The sequence below is a fragment of the Rhinolophus hipposideros genome (genome assembly GCF_964194185.1).
Source record: "Rhinolophus hipposideros genome assembly, chromosome: 8".
Taxonomy (NCBI): domain Eukaryota; kingdom Metazoa; phylum Chordata; class Mammalia; order Chiroptera; family Rhinolophidae; genus Rhinolophus; species Rhinolophus hipposideros.
In genome coordinates this window covers 59,799,099-59,816,983 of record NC_138054.1, presented here as the reverse complement: position 1 = coordinate 59,816,983, position 17,885 = coordinate 59,799,099, and the positions used below count along the sequence as shown (strand labels likewise).

The 17,885-nt window shown below is 36.4% G+C and overlaps 1 protein-coding gene across 3 annotated transcripts in view; it reads right to left on the bottom strand.

Annotated features, from left to right (window-relative positions):
* FAF1 (Fas associated factor 1) overlaps nucleotides 1–17,885 on the bottom strand; it is a 389,289-nt gene that overhangs the window by 53,354 nt on the left and 318,050 nt on the right. For all 3 annotated transcript variants that reach the window (XM_081054990.1, XM_081054992.1, XM_081054991.1), the window contains one exon: nucleotides 1,372–1,452. In XM_081054990.1, the coding sequence (XP_080911116.1) occupies nucleotides 1,372–1,452 (81 nt within the window). The remainder of the gene's footprint in view (nucleotides 1–1,371; nucleotides 1,453–17,885) is intronic.

The window sequence follows — 17,885 nt, the reverse complement described above, 5'->3', positions numbered from 1 at the left end:
AAGTGTTTCTCTCTGAAACAAGAATGGAAATGAAAGCAACAGCAAAGCTTAGCCCTTTGATCATTGGGTTCAACCCTCTAACGTTGGGTTCTTATTCAAACACCTGGGTAGCTCTGGGTAGTATGGAATTCAAGATCCTTAGAACCTTTTTCTGGTCTTTTCTGCTACGTCTCCTGTACACAACTATCATGCTCTGTTCACAGTGGTCTCTACCAAGCATCCATGATTTCTGACTCTGTGGCTAGCATATTACTTCATCTCTCTTACTTCTCTTTATCTAGTTCACACACTCATATAGTTGTACAACCTCTTCTATGAAACCCTCCCAGTCCTTTCCCACTTCTTGGCTCTCCAAAAAAAGCTAGAAAAAACTTTCCACTGAAACTCCCGTTCACCAAACTCACAGAACTCAGTGCTTCCCTATGACATTTAGGATCCTTGCTTAAGTATAATAGCTATCTGTGTTCTTGACTCAATCTACTCTACACCACATTGGGAACCTTCTTTTGAGGGCAGAAACTATGGCTTATTCATTTTCCCCTCCTTCAGTGCCAAGTATAAAAGCAGGTGCTCAAGAAGCATTAAATAAATCAGTGGTTCTCAGTCCTGGCTGGACATTAGAATCACCTGAACAACTTTTTAAAAATTGCTAGGTTTTCTGTCTGACTTATTTCACTTAGCATGATAATCTCAAGATCCAGCCATGTTGCGAATGGCCATATTTTATCTTTTCTATGGCCGAGTAATATTCCATTGTATATACGTATAGAAAAATCGAGAACCATATAACTTCACTCATGGAGGATATAAAACTGAAAGCAACAAATGAGTAAGACAAAGAAACAAACAAAACTTCACAGGCACAGACACCAGTTTAGTGATTACCAGGGTGTAAGGGAGAAGAGGTGGTAGAGAAGGGTAAAGGAAGGTCAAATATATGGTATGGAAGGAGAACTGACTCTGGGTGGTGAACACACAATGCAATACATAGAGGATGTATTACAGAATTGTACACTTAGAAACCTATATAATTTTACTAACCAATGTCACCCCAATAAATTTAATAAAAAAAGAAAAAAAAATGCTAGGTTTTACCATAGATTCATTTAAAAAACAAAATAGATACTAGGCCCATTTTTGTTTTCACTTTCATGATTCTCAACAAACTTTATCTTGTCAAAATGAACCATACTTCTAAGGATGAGGGGTAGAATTATATTCTTTCTGTTCATTGTATATAGCTTTTTCTATTGCAGACCTTCTACTTGGAGACATTTTTGGGGATCGAAGTGATAAAAGGGCTCACATGTAAATAATGAAAGACTATTTAGGTTGAGTTCTTCATCCCAGAAGCCCCTTGACCAAATTTACCTTTGCTCTGTCAGCCTCAAGTGAAAGGCGATAGGCCTCATCTTGCTCTCTCTTCACATTTTCTCTGGCTTCACGTTCATCCTTAAAAGAAAGAAAAAGACTGAAATTTGTTTTACCATATTACTTTTTAAAAGAAAATAACGACAATATCCTTGTTTTACTCATGTGTGAATTTATTATAATTAAACAAGGCACTTTTAAAGTGTATAGGATATAAATAAGCAAACAAGGGATGCCAGATGGCTCAGTTGGTTAGAGGGTGAGCTCTCAACAACAAGGTTGCTGGTTCATTTCCCACATGGGATGGTGCCCCCTGCAACTAAAGATTGAAAATGGCGACTGGACTTGAAGCTGAGCTGTGCCCTCCACAACTAGATTGAAGGCCAATGACTTGGAGCTGATTGGCCCTGGAGAAATACACTGTTCCCCAAAATTCCCCAATAAAAAAAGTTATTAATAAATAAATGAAGGCACACCTTAAAAAAAATTAAAAATAAATAAATAAATAAGCAAGCAAACAATAAGATGAGTAGCATGGCCTATAGTGAAAATAAAATGTTTGAAGCCTACCTCTACCACTTACAAACTGTGTGACCTTGGGTAAGTTATTTTACCTTTCTAGGTATCAGTTTCCTCAACTGTAAAACAGAAATATTTGTTTCATAGGGTTGTGAGAATTAAATGCAACATGTAAACCGCCTAGCAAAGTACCTGACAGTTCATTTTCACAATGATTAGTTTCCTTCGCTTTTCTCCCGATTTTTCTAAAATAAACTTGGAGATTGTCAGCATTGGGAATAAGGACTGTGAGATAGTAAAGGAGTAGGAAGTAACCCCCTGGCCAGCACAGAGTCTGAAAGCAAAATGCCCTGGTTAAGTTCAGTCCACACCATGCCGCTAAAGCTTGGTTATCAAATTAGTATTTCCTCACATTTATACTCATGAAGAATGAATAACCTAGTTCTCTAAATTAAAGATCTTTTAGAATATTTTTAGCTTCTGAAGTGATTATACCATCTGCCTACATTTAAACTGTGATTTCATATGAAATTCAAAGTTAATTTAACTACCAGAATTTCTCATTTGTTAAATTCTGAGTGTAGCCAATATACATGTACTTAAATTTACTAAATACACACACCTGTCGACATTTTAGAGTCCCTTTTTGGTCATTTTGAGTAATAGGCTGAATTATATAAAGTCATCAATATTGACTGTTTTTGACCTATAAAAATGGAAATTTCATATGGTTTAACATAACACTTAGTAACTTTTGGTCTCCCCTATTAAATATATGCTTACTCATGGCTGAGTAGACGCTAAGCGTTGTCTTAGGTGCTCTCTTCAATAACTAGTCAAGACTGTCCTTCTCCCTCAAGCCTCATACTCTGTTTAGTTTCAGTGATTCAACTAATTTCACTATCTCTGGTATGAATAGTAACATTTCATTGATTCCCAATCTTTCAAATAAAAAATTAGGAAGATTTAGATGTTGCTGGCCTGAAGCTAATTGATATACTATTTATGATGAAAAAGTATGCTAGGTTAAGTATATATTTGAACAAAATGTCAGAAACAGTGCCTAACCTAACTGACCAACCACTCAGGCTGCAAAGCAGCCAGAATGATTTACATGTCATAGACTACTACACATGGATAAAAATGGGTCTTCAAAACTTCTACTTGGAGACTTGTACTGCATTGTTAGTATTCATATTTTAAATAGAAGCATATTCCTTTAAATGTTTTTACTAATTCCAACTGGCTATTTTCTACTTTAGTCTATATGCTATGGTTTCACTATAACCAAATACAATTAGCCCGACAGGACATATTTTGTGTATTTCTGTTTACATTTGCATTTGCCTAATTTATTATTCTAAAAACTCCTTACCCCCCATTGAACATTCAAGTTTGAACAGAGTGGCCACTAAATAGTTGATTTGGCCAAGGCTGATCTATATTTACTATAAAATGCCTTTACTTTTTAAGTCACTGAGGAGAGGTACTGAGAGGATCAGCAGACCTATGTTCAAGTCCTAACCCTGCCAGAATCAAGCTGTGTGTTCTTGAGTAAATAACGTCTCCCTTTTCAGTCATTTATAATATTAAAGGATTAAATTTCTAAGGATTCTACGCCTCTGTGGACAAGTCTATCTTTCCAAATTTAGATCACCCTAATATAATCAACAATCTATGGAAAGTAGTTTTATCTTTTTATATTTCAAATGGGGAAATATTCAAGATGTTTAAAATTTTAATTTTACCTTACTTTCCTGACCCCACCCCTTCAAATTAATTTAGATTTCTTTCATAATATTCTGTATTTTCCCTTCAAAACATTTATCACAAATATTAATTATCATATAATTAATTACTTAATGTGAGATTCTCCCATGACTCTGTAAGCATCATAAAGGCAGGGACCTTGTCTGTATTATAAACCTCTTTATTCTAAGTGTTTCACACAATGCCTAGCTTTTGGAAAGTGTTTAATAAGCATCTGTTGAATAAATGAATTGTATTTCCAGGCATGAAATATTTATTGTCTGCAGTAAAAATTAAGGAGGAAACGGATACACTCGTCCACAAAACAGCCCCGTCTGAGTCAATGAAATTGACTGGTTAGGCAGAAATGACCTGTTATGACACTATGTACACACAACAAAGGAACCTTCTAAAAGCTACCACAGCTGGAAGCCCTTTGAGCACAAATACAGTTTATAATAAAAGCATTCTAAGTAAACAGCTCTGTTTTAAAACAGACTGTTGCAGATATGAAAGGCCACTAAATACAGGGATCCCTGCCACAAAATGTGGTACCTGTTGTGAGAGGACTTCCTGAAGCAGCTAACTTGCTTCCTTCCCTCCCGTCTTCCATTTTTCTTCTCTCCCTTCCCTCTTACAAATAAATATTCATTAAGCTCCAATTTCATATTAGGCATCATGCTAGCATTGGGGATACAGAGGTAGGCCACCGCTGAATAGGGGAAGACATGGATACTCATGCCTGGACCATCTTCATTATTTTATGGAGTCTACTGATTTATTGTGAAGAGTCCAGTGTTCAAGTTTTGTATTATTTTCCTTTTATTTCTTAAATAATGTCACTCTCTCCACCTGGAAGACATCCTTTTCCATCAGCTCTATCACTCAAAATCCTACCAGCTCTTCATATACTCTTAGAAATATAAAAAGATGAATATGTCCAAAAGAGCCACTACACAGATGAAGAACATGATATCCTAAGAGGGTAAATGATTTACACAAGACCGCTAGTTAAGTCAGTGGCAGAATTTACGCTTGAATCTAGGTCTTCTGACAGCCTACACCTCCATCTCATTCCTCGTAATCCAATGCTCTCCCCCTTGCCCACAGCCCTCCCTGACCATCGCAGAAAGGCTAGATGAATTTTCCTAAATTCATAACGTTTATAGCTTCTTGTGTGTTGACAGTTACTTGTGAATGGCTGTCATTTCTTCTTTTCTGTCTTACATATTTTATTCTTGTCTCTCCAATTGTCCTGTTCACAGTCATTGCCATTCTTGGGAGTCAGAGAACACTGCTTAGGTATTTTCGCCATATTATGCTATATTAGCTTTTAAAGAATATTCCAGGTGCTGTGGTTAACATTTCATGTATAAATTTGTTCTCATAACCTGTAGATGTGCCTCTTGGAACTCCTCCTGTGTCCTACAAACACTGTCTTTGTGGAGGTTCCCCTTTCTAAATCTGAGAGGACACATCAGAAAAAGTGACTAGAAATACAGTGTGGAGCCAGATAACCAGGTTCAGGAATAGGTCTTGGGAGCTTCCTGGGTTTATGGCTTGGGCTGCTTGGTACGAAACACTCCTCGTCACACTGCAATGAGAAGCTGGATTGCCCAGAACTAAGAAATAGCTTCCACTGGAGCCTTTCGTCTCTAGCACACTTGTCACTGCTCTCATCCTGCTCTGTGCTGCACTCATGAGCGTATCTGCCTCACTGCTCTCTACCTGAGCTGTAAGCTCCCACAGGAGAAGGACCTGTATCTCCTACAGTATCTAGGGGACCGTCTTATATATGGCGAACATTCAGTACATATTTGTTAGATGAAATAGTGAAATTATCAGTGCTCAACAGTTATATATCTAAAGTTCTGATGCCTCTAAGTATTCTTCAGACTAGTAATTTGTATGTAAGTGTATTTCCTATTCTGAGTATTATAATGACTTGCTAAAAGTGCTGGAATTATAATTCAAACCTAGTCTTTCTCTCCCCAAAAGCCTATTCTCTTCCCCCTCCACTGTAGTAGGTGGCTCAATGCAGTTCTGCATTGCTGAGAAAGCAGCTACTGAACCAAATTTTACTACAACCCATTGAAAATAATGTCCATTAAAAATAATAATAAAAAAATAATAATAAAAATATTTTATGACCTGTCAAATGTTTCCTAAATGAGGAATATAACAGAAATAAAATTTAGATGTAACTTATCATTCCTCAGTAGTGTTTAAAACTAGTAATCATCAGTTAAATCCCAAAAGACTAATGCAAAATTCTGAATTATCAAATTGAAGCAGGCTATAGTGATTAGGCTAGTTTCAAATACGTACCAAATGCATACACAAATACATACAAGTACAAATATGAGCATTTATTTGTTCTTCTGAATACCCAGGTTAGAATGCATACCCTGCTCTTTGCCCTAAAAAGTAGGACCCTGTAAATAAGGAAATGGCCCTGGTATCTCTTCTTAAAGAGATATGGACTAAGATAACCTGAAATTCCTTCAATATAAATAGAGATAGTAGATAAAATATAGCAAAAATGTTAGAAGTATTATTCAGCATGTGAGAAAGAAAGAAAAAATTCTTAGGTGTCAGAAGTAAAGAGGAAATTGAAAATCAGCGCTGTAAATGTAGGCAAAGTGGAATTTGGCAAGGTAGATTATCCATCTTGGTAACCTAGAGGCCAATTGGACCAAGTCCTTATTTTGGAGTCAAGCAGGGTAGAGCTAGAAAAGTTATCTGTGGGATAGCTTCGGCAGTCTAATGTAAGGGCAACTGGAATCTGGAAGTAGGGGATAAGGGGAGAAAAATTATTTTAAGAAATAATGGCCCCCAAATTTCAAATTTGGTGAAAACTATAAAGCCACAGTTCCAAAAATCTAAATGAATACCAGACAAAAGAAAGTAGATTAGAGGTTAGCAGGGACTGCCAGGAAGGGGAATGGAAAGTTATTGTTTATTAGAGTGGCTAGAATCTCCAGTTCAGTGGTGAATGTAAGTGTTGTGAACAGATAACCCTGCTTTTTTCCTGATCATGGGAGGAAAACAATCAGTCTTTCACCAGTAAGTAACACGTTAGCTTGTAGGTTTTTTATAGATGTCCTTATCAAGTTCCACTCCATTTCTATCAGGAATGGACTGGCTTTTGTCTAAGGCTTTTTCTGCATCCATTGAGATGATCATATGGTAAATCACACTCATTTTCAAACCTAAGGCAAGAAAAATAAATAAAAGGCATCTAGAATGAAAAGGAAGAATAACTCTCTTTACTCACAGATAAAAATGATTAGAAATGTGGAAAATTCTATGGATTCTACCAAAACTAATAAGTGGTAGAACTAATAAGTGATTTTGGAAAGGTCACAGGATATAGAATTGATATACAACAAGCAATTATATTTCTATATACTAGCTACAAATGATCAAAACTTGTAATTAAAAAAATACCACTTATAATTGCATAAAATACATGAAATACTTAGGAATAAATTTGACAAAAATGATGTACCTGAAAATTACCAACACTGGTGAGAGAAATTAAAGAAGAACTAAACAAATGGAGAGATATATTATTTTCATGTTTGAAAAGTCAGTATTTTTATACGTCAGTTGTCTTCAAATAATGTACAAATTCAATGCAATCCTAATAAAACTAGGAGCAGTATTTTTTTTTCTTTGTAGAAATCAACAAACTCATAAAATTCATATGGAAATGCACAGGACCTAGAACAGCCAAAACTATGAAAAGAAGAACAACGTTAGACTACTTGATCTTAAAATTTATTATAAAGCTAAAGTAATCGTGTATGGTATTGGTGTAAAGACAGACAAAAGAATACTGGAACAGAATAGAGTCTGGATATAGACATATGCATATATAATCAACTGTTTTTTAAAAAAGTAAAGATGCAAAGGCAATTTAATAGAAAAAGCATAGTCTTTCCAACAAATAGTGCTGGAACTACTGAATATCATATCTTCCTCCACCCCTTCCTCAAAAAGAAAAAAAAAAAAAGGACAAAAAAACAAAACCAACTTCATCCATACTTTATATTATATATAAAATTTAACTCAAGTGAATCATAGACCTAAGTATAAAATATAAAGCTGTAATACTTTTATCTCTGCTATCCCGTAGACAATTGAAAATGCTAATGAAAATTAAGCCACAAACTAGGAGGAAAATCCTTGCAAATTACTAAGTAAATAAAGGCCTTGTATCTAGAACATAAACGAACTCTTCAAATGCAAAAATAACAAAGAGTCCAATTTTAAAACTGGGCAAAAAAACCTGCAGACACTTCGCTGAAAAAGCCAGAGATAGCAACTAAGCACATGAAAAAATGCTCAATCTCACTAGTTATTAGAAAAATGCAAATTAAGACCACAGTAAGGTATCACTATATACCTATTAGAAGGTCTACAGTTAAAAAAGACTGACCATATGAAGAGTTGACAAGGATGGAGAGCCAATGGAACCCTCACACACTGCTGGTGGAAATGCAAAGTGGTACAGCCCCTTTGGAAAACATTTTGGAACCTCTGTCATAATATAACAACTCCCCTTCACAGGATTTCAGAAAATGAGAATGGTTAAGACATTTTCCAGGGGTTGTTATGTCAATTTTAAGGTACTCATGACGAGGTTTGGAGAACTGAGGTCTCTAACGGAGACTAAATCTACGTCAGAAACTCAAAAGAAGAGGTTTGCTCAGAACTGAGTGACTTAGCTACTAAAGGCAACCAACACAAAATGGGTTCCTCTCAAGACCCAACGAGACAGCACCGAAATGCAAGGTTAAATGCCCAGCTTCGTTCTCAAAACAATAAAAACAGAGGAGACAGAGAAGAAACAATTTAGTGAGAACTGAACCTACCTAGTCTTAGCTCAGCCCACTTGACTTTACTAAATGAAAATGAGGATGGTGGCAGTGGTCATCGTGTACAGGGTTGGTCAGTGGAGACTGACAATCTTTCCCCTGAGGACGAGGTGCACCGAGGTGCACATCAGTGTTTAGAGTGAATCAAGCAAAATTTGCAGTGTTTGTTTTAGTGACTGACAGGAACTAAGCTCTGGCAGTTCCCCTACATGCACAAATTTTACAGCTATTATATGCTCAGTGGTTACTGGAGTGGTTATTGCTCTATATGTTGGCAGCCTGTTGTAGGATGCAGGGTAGCCAACAATGAATGAAGCATTGGGGGTCTGCTGGAATATTGCATTTCAGTATAGCTGAATATTCAAGCATTCGCGTGTGTGTGTGTGTGTGTGTGTGTGTGTGTGTGTGTGTAATTTGAGCTATTTTGATGTTTTGTTAACTTGTTTTAAAAAGGCACTTATGCAAAACTTTTAAAATGCAAATATTAAATTATTGTTAAAAGGTAGCATTGTTAATGCTAGATGGTTGCATAACGTGAATACACCAAATGCTGCTGAATGATACACATTAACATAGTTAACTTTATGTTATGTGAATCCCACTTCTACTTAAAAAAATATTACTGGAACCAAAAAAGAAATTGTGTATCCATATAGTGGAATACTACTCACCAATTAAAAGGAAAGAATTATCAATACATGCAACAACGTGGATGAATCTCAAAATAATTATGCCGAGTGACATCCAGACTAAGGAATATACACTGTACAATTTAATTTTTCATAAAATTTGAGAATATGCAAACAAATCTACCGTGACAGAAAGATCAGTGGTTGCATGGGACTCGGAGGGTTGGCAGGTAGAAGCAGGAGGAAGGGATCACAAAGGTGCATTAGGAAACTTTTAGAGTGATAGGTGTGGATATGTTCACTAGTTTGACTGTGGTAAGGATTTCATGAATATATACATATGTCAAAACTTTTCAAATTATACACTTTATATAGGTGTAGTTTATTATATGTCAATTATACCTCAGTATAGCTGTAGAAAATAAATGATTAATAATACTAAAAATTAATTTATGGATTAAACAGCAGCTTAGACACAGGTGAAGGAATAATTAATGAAGTGGAAGTAATCTGAAGAAATTACTTAAACTGCAACATAGATACAGAGGAATAAAATATGATACAGAAGTTAAGAGACATGGAGTATATACAGTTGACCCTTTAACAGTGTAGAGGTGAACCCTACATTACTAGCACCTTGTGCAGTAGAAAATCCTCATATAACTTTTGACTCCCCCAAAACTTAACTATAGTCATCCCCCGGTATCGTGGATTGGTTCCAGGATACCTGGGGATATCAATTTCTGTGAATGCTCAAGTCCCTTATATAAAATGGCTAAGAATAATGCATACAGTTAGCTCTCTACATCTACAGCTTCCCAACCATAGATCAAAACTACTTTTTTCCATCTGCAGTTGCTTGAATCCACAGATGTGAAACCCAGGGACATGGAAGGCTGACCATATATTTACTAGAAAAAAATCTTCATTTAAGTAGACCCGCACAGTTCAAGGGTCAAATGTAATCAGAGTGTCTAAGGTGCCTCTGTTAGGAATTCTAAAAGAATGGAATATAGAGAATGAAGCAATACTCAAAAAGATAATGTTTTTGAATTTTCCAGTATGGATGAAAGATAAGAATAAGTGACCAAGGACCATTTGAAATGGTAACCTCTAGTTCTGTAGAACCTACTAAACTGAATAAACAAATACATTGGTTGCAGTTACCGCAGTCAAGGAGTAGAGCTTTGAATGCCACCTTATCTGAAGAATACCAGCTCTAGTTCTTTTTTTTTTAAATTTAATTTAATTTAATTTTTTTTTGTATTTACTTTTTTTTTTATTAGTTTCAGGTGTACAAGACAAGGCAATACTTAGACGTTCATCATTTATATCCCTCACACTGTGAACCCCCCTCCCCCCATCCACTATCCCTCCGACCTCACACTGAACCATCACATTATATATATAAAATTATAGTTGGCATTCATTAATATTTAGCTTCTGGTGTACAATGCCATGATCAGGTATCCACAGTATCCCTGAGGTGGTCTCCCAAATAGGACGCATGTCCATCAGATACCCAACAAAATCTTTACAGCATTATTGAATACCTTCCCCAAATTAATTTTCAAAAAAACCCTGAGGCCATCTTGTGGTTACCAGCTGCTTCCAAATCCCTTCACCTTTCCCCTTATCCCCAACCCCCCCCCCACACCCATCTAACAACTCTCGGTTTTTTCTTTGTGTCCCCAAAACTGTTTCTGATTAGTTCATTCACATAGTCTTTTCTTTAGATTCCATACATAAGTGAGATCATATGGTACTTGTCTTTCTCTGTCTGACTTATTTCACTTAACATAATGTTCTCTAGATCCATCCATGTTGCTGCAAATGATAAGATTTCTTTCTTCTTTATGGCTGCGTAATACTCCATTGTATAAATGTACCACAGCTTCTTAATCCAGTCATCTACCGATGGGCATTTTGGTTGTTTCCATATCTTGGCTATTGTGTAAAGTGCTGCAATAAACATAGGAGTGCATACAGATTTTTGAATTGGAGTTTTGGATTTCTCCGGGTAGATGCCTAGGAGTGGAATTACTGGATCATAGGGTAGTTCCATTTTCAGATTCCTGAGATACCTCCATACTGTTTTCCATAGTGGCTGCACTAATCTGCAATCCCACCAACAGTGCACTAGCGTTCCCTTTTCTCCACATCCACGCCAGCATTTGTTGTTTGTTGATTTATTGATGATAGCCATTTTGACTGGAGTGAGGTGGTATCTCATTGTGGTTTTTATTTGCATTTCTCTGATGGTTAGTGAGGTTGAGCATTTCTTCATATGTCTTCTTTTTTTTTTTTTTTTTTTTTTTTTTTCCACTGGAGGTGAAGTACATATTGCCTCACCTGGTTTATTTTTTTTTTATTTTTTTATTTTTTTATTAATTAATTTATTTATTAGTTTCAGGTGTACAAAACAAGGTAATACTTAGACGTTCATCATTTATATCCCTCATACTGTGAACCCCCCTCCCCCCATCCACCATCCCTCCGACCCCACACCGAACCATCACACCATACATATAAAATTATAGTTGGCATTCATCAATGCCTAGCCTCCGATGCACAATGCCATGACCAGGCATCCACAGCATCCCTGAGGTGGTCTCCCAAATAGGACGCATGTCCATCGGATACCCAACAAAATCCTCACAACACCATAGAATACCTTCCCCAAATTAATTTTCAAAAGAAAAACCCTGAGGCCATCTTGTGGCCACCAGCTGCCTCCAAATCCCTTCACCTTTCCCCTTATCCCCAACCCCCTCCCACACACCCATCTAACCACTCTCGGTTTTTTCTCTGCGTCCCCAAAACTGACTCTGATTAGTTCATTCACATAGTCTTTTCTTTAGATTCCATATATAAGTGAGATCATATGGTACTTGTCTTTCTCTTTCTGACTTATTTCACTTAACATAATGTTCTCTAGATCCATCCATGTTGCTGCAAATGATAAGATTTCTTTCTTCTTTATGGCTGCGTAATACTCCATTGTATAAATGTACCACAGCTTCTTAATCCAGTCATCTACCGATGGGCATTTTGGTTGTTTCCATATCTTGGCTATTGTGTAAAGTGCTGCAATAAACATAGGAGTGCATACAGATTTTTGAATTGGAGTTTTGGATTTCTCCGGGTAGATGCCTAGGAGTGGAATTACTGGATCATAGGGTAGTTCCATTTTCAGATTCCTGAGATACCTCCATACTGTTTTCCATAGTGGCTGCACTAATCTGCAGTCCCACCAACAGTGCACTAGCGTTCCCTTTTCTCCACATCCGCGCCAGCATTTGTTGTTTGTTGATTTATTGATAATAGCCATTTTGACTGGAGTGAGGTGGTATCTCATTGTGGTTTTTATTTGCATTTCTCTGATGGTTAGTGAGGTTGAGCATTTCTTCATATGTCTTCTTGCCTTCTGTATGTCCTTTTTAGAGAAATGTCTCCCCAAGTCCTCTGCCCATTTTTTAATTGGGTTGTTTGTTTTTTTGGAGTTGAGTTGAGTAAGTTTTTTATAGATTTGTGATATTAATCCCTTATCAGATATATCATTGGCAAATATCTTTTCCCATACAGTAGGATCCCTTTTTGTTTTATTGATGGTTTCCTTTGCTGTGAAAAAACTTTTTAGTTTGATGTAATCCCACATGTTTATTTTTTCTCTTACTTCCCTCACGCGAGGGGATATATCAGTGAAAATCTTACTCCGGGTAATGTCCATGAAGTTTCTTCCTATATTTTCTTCTAGATATTTTATGGTTTCAGATCTTACATTTAAGTCTTTAAGCCATTTTGAATTTGTTTTTGTATATGGTATAAGGAGGTGGTCCAGCTTCATTTTCTTGCATGTGTCTGTCCAGGTTTCCCAACACCACTTATTGAACAGACTGTCTTTACCCCATCGTACATTCTTGCTTCCATTGTCGTAGATTAGATGGGCATATAGGCATGGATTTACGTCTGGACTCTCTATTCTGTTCCATTGATCTATGTGTCTATTTTTATGCCAGTACCATGCTGTTTTGATTACTGTAGCCTTGTAGTATAGTTTGAAATCAGGTATCGTTATACCTCCCACTTTGTTCTTATTTCTCAAGATTGCTGAGGCTATCCGGGGTCTTTTATGGTCCCATATAAATTTTAGGATTATATGTTCTATTTCTGTGAAAAACGTCGTTGGTAGTTTGATAGGAATTGCGTTGAATATGTATATTGCCTTAGGCAGTATGGACATTTTAACTATATTAATTCTTCCTATCCATGAACATGGAATGTGTTTCCATCTATTTATGTCTTCTTTCATTTCTTTCTTCAGTGTTGTATAATTTTCTGAGTACAGATCTTTTACATCTTTGGTTAGATTTATTCCCAGATATTTTATAGTCTTTGGAGCAATTGTAAATGGAATTGTTTTTTTAATTTCTCCTTCTGCTATTTTATCATTGGTATATACAAATGCAACTGATTTCCGAATATTAATTTTATATCCTGCTACTTTACCAAATTCATCTATCAGTTCTAATAGTTTCTTGGTGGAGTCTTTAGGGTTCTCTATATATAGTATCATATCATCTGCATATAATTATAATTTTACTTCCTCCTTACCAATTTGGATGCCTTTTATTTCTTTTTCTTGTCTGATTGCTGTGGCTAGAACTTCCAGCACTATGTTGAATAGAAGAGGAGAAAGTGGGCAACCTTGTCTTGTTCCTGATCTTAGGGGGAATGGTTTTAGCTTTTCCCCATTGAGTATGATGTTAGCTGTGGGTTTGTCATATATGGCCTTTATTATGTTAAGATATAATCCCTCTATTCCCACTTTCTTAAGGGTTTTTATCATAAAAGGTTGCTGTATTTTATCAAATGCTTTTTCTGCATCTATTGATATGATCATGTGATTTTTATTTATCATTTTGTTAATGTGGTGTATCACATTAATTGATTTGCGGATGTTGAACCACCCCTGCATACCAGGGATGAATCCCACTTGATCATGGTGTATGATCTTTTTGATGTATTGCTGAATTCTGTTCGCTAATATTTTGTTGAGAATTTTTGCATCTATGTTCATTAGAGATATCGGCCTGTAGTTTTCTTTTTTTGTGGTGTCTTTGTCTGCTTTTGGGATCAGGGTGATAGTGGCTTCGTAAAAAGTGTTTGGGAGTCTTCCTTCCTTCTGGATTTTTTGGAAGAGCTTGAGGAGAATAGGTGATAATTCTTTTTTGAATGTTTTGAAAAATTCACCTGTAAAGCCATCTGGTCCAGGGCTTTTGTTTGTTGGGAGATTATTGATTACTGATTCAATTTCCCTGGTGGTAATCAGACTGTTCAGGCTTTCTGTTTTTTCTTGAGTTAGCCTTGGAAGGTTGTGCGCCTCTAGGAAATTGTCCATTTCTTCCAGATTGTCAAATTTGTTGGCATATAGTTGCTCATAGTAATTTCTTAAAATTTTTTGTATTTCTGTGGTGTCTGTTGTCACTTCTCCTCTTTCATTTCTGATTTTATTAATTTGGGTCCTCTCTCTCCTTTTTTTAATGAGTCTGGCTAAAGGTTTGTCAATTTTGTTTACCAGCTCTGGTTCTTGACTTTGCTGATCCAATAAGACCTTGGATGACTGGGCTGTAGTAACAGAACAAAGTGTGGTCCAAGGACAAGTGCTGAAATCAACTGGAGGCTAGGAATACATGTAGTATCTTGGGCCCCACCCCAGACTCACTGAATCAAAATATGAATTTTAATAAGATTTCTAGGTGATTCCTATGCACATTTACTTTGGAAAAAACACTCTTAAGACCATGTTTTCTAAGCAGGGGATCTTATAGAAAACAGAATCTTACAGAATCTTTTTGCTTAAAAGGAACATCTCTAATATAGCTTAAGTGATATGTGGTTGGAACGTTGTTTTTGCTTTCAGGAAAGTCATAAGTCATAAGATGGACTTTCAGGAAAGTTCATCCACATTGGTGCAGAAGAATGGTTAAATACTAGGACTAGGACCTAATTCTTTAGCAACCAGGCAGAAGTTGGGGAGATAAGACCTGTGCTTTTGAATAGAGATCCCCAAATGGTTCCCAAATGGACATGTTGATTGCTCACACAGGACCCTGTCCACTGAGAATATACATTCTGAGAAAATGGCAGAGAGAGACAAACATATTTCCTCTCCAATGGCAGCCCTGTTTCATGGAAAGTACAGCTAAGTGCTCTGGAGATTGTTTGGTTTCTGTGCACGCGCATGCATGTGACAAAGATTACAAAAATGATGTAATGGTCTTTGATAAAAATCCAAATACTACAGTGTGTGGCCACTTCTCCAGTCATGATTCCTTCCTGAATGCAAAAAGATAAGACAGGAGGAAGCATACTTTCAATCATAAGTCAGCAAACCATGCGTTTGGACCAAAGCTGGCCTGTGGCTTGTTTTTGTAAATAGTTTTACTGGAACACAGCCATGCCCATTTGTTCACATATTGTCTATGGCTGCTTTGTGCTACAATGGCACCGTTGAGTAGTTGTGACAGAGTATGTGGCCCCAAAGCTGAAAATATTTACTACCTGACCCTTCAAGAAAAAGTTTACCAACCCTTTTAAATCATTTTCAATGTTAGTTTCAGGCTTTTCAACTTTTAACTTTTAGTAAGTAGGGAATAAAACCCTAATGAGATTTAGACTTCATGAACATCTAGGGAGAGCTTCAGGAAAAGGAAAGGTCAGATGGAAAGAGTAACTAATATATTACCAAAAAAAATCAGAAGCCATAACCTACCTGTGACACTAGTGTGAAAGTCAAAGTCTCACAGCAGCATATTTCAGATTTTACATGAGCTAATAACAGAAAGTCTTGAAAGGGAGTTGATATCACAGATAAAAGTAATTTGATTAATCATAAGAATGCAAGATAATCCATACTTGGACAGGTTTCTAGGTTTCTAGGAAGAGTACAGAAATAATTTCTAACTCTAGACACATTTGAACTTGGAGGTTTAGGTATAGAACTTTTTGTTCTGAACCACTTGGTATTTTGCCCTGGTATCCAGCAATGACTCTGTTGAACATCTACTAGGAGTAATACACTGTGAGAAAAAGAAATATGTTAAACTGGTCCCTACTTTAAAAAGTGTTTTAAATTTCATCTAAAAGAAAGGGACAAAGGATATATATTTTTGAACATTTTGTAGTTATATACCGCTATTATCAAATTTCTGTTGTTGAAAGCATAGTGTCAATAAGAGACTTATCTATCTAAAATAAAAATCACACCACAACACTCCTCTTTTCTAACTTTCAATGCCTTCCCCATACCTTTAGGATAAAATCTCAATGTCTTAGCACAGCTGCCGTCATGTCCTGTATCAGCATCACTGCCCACTGTTCCCTTTCCACATACCCTATGCTTTACCCATACAAGCTCTCACAGTTCCCTGAACAGATCAGGCTTTGCACGCCTCCCTGCCTTTGTATATCCTTCATCCTTGGCCTGGAATATTCTTCTTCATTTTTCCTTCAGGCAAAAATCACACTCATCTTTCAGGCCCAACTTCAGTGTCTAGGCATTCACAGGTGCTTCTACCACCTCCACCCTAAGTTGAATGGCTTGATTTCTGTGTTCTGTTCACATTGCGTCATTATAATTATATATTTACATCTTTGTCTCTCACTAGACTGAGCACTTAAGAGGGTAGGGATACTGTGTTTTATCAATCTCTGAATTTCCAGCATAAGTTAATACTACCAAGTTGGCGCTTAGTAGATGACTAGTTAACAATTAGTGAATGCTTGTTATATGCCTGGCACTCTAGTAACCAGCTTACACATGGTTATCTTATTTAATCCTCACATACATTTAGAGAAGAAGGAAAAGAGGTGACAATGTATATAAGAAGAAAGAAAGGGTAAGGGAGCTGAGGTACCTGCTCTAGAAACTGTCATGGATCTCAAAAGTGTCAACAGCCTTTGCAAACTAAATGCTCTTGTTTTAATTCACTTTCTTCTTGCTACCATTACTGCCATTACCCCCCATCTTGAGTTCTGAGATTCATAAGATGGCTAAAAGTCTTGAGAGAAATGACAATAGGCAGGAGGGAGTAAGAAAATAGCTTTACTGAGGAAAATTATCGTCTTATATAGGGCGCTAGATTCCTCCAGGACTACCGTCTATAACAATCTGCATGAGTGGCAGATTGGGAGTTTCTTTTCAGGGGTATTTTCATGCTGATGACTGGGCACAATTCCTAGTACATAGTGGGTAGTAACAAATGTGGATTGTACTGAACTGGGAGGACAATTAACTGACCCTTCCTGAGTCACTAAAACAGACAAGTCAGCCCCTGGCAATTTTGTAGATTCAGTGATGTCAAAAAGAAAAAAGTAAAATTTAAATATTTGATAATTAAAGACAAGTTTTCAAAACCTGCCTCCAAAGCTGAATTAATCATTTTATTTTTCTAAGTAAGTGCCTGGTTGGTGTGAGAACAAAGGAAGCAGAGATTTTAGTAATTAAATTATTCTTAAGGACACTAATTCATTAGGCACCAGAAAGATGTAGGAATCTGCCTCAATTTCTTTTTTAGTGTTGGGAGGTAAATGGCTTTTTCTTTTTCTTTTTAATCTCCACCTGATGATCTAATTGGGATACAATTGGAGTTCAGATTTTTAGATTTTATTTTTGAAAATTTCTCAGGCCATAGGATATTCTGATAATCTTGACATACTAATATTTTTAAAG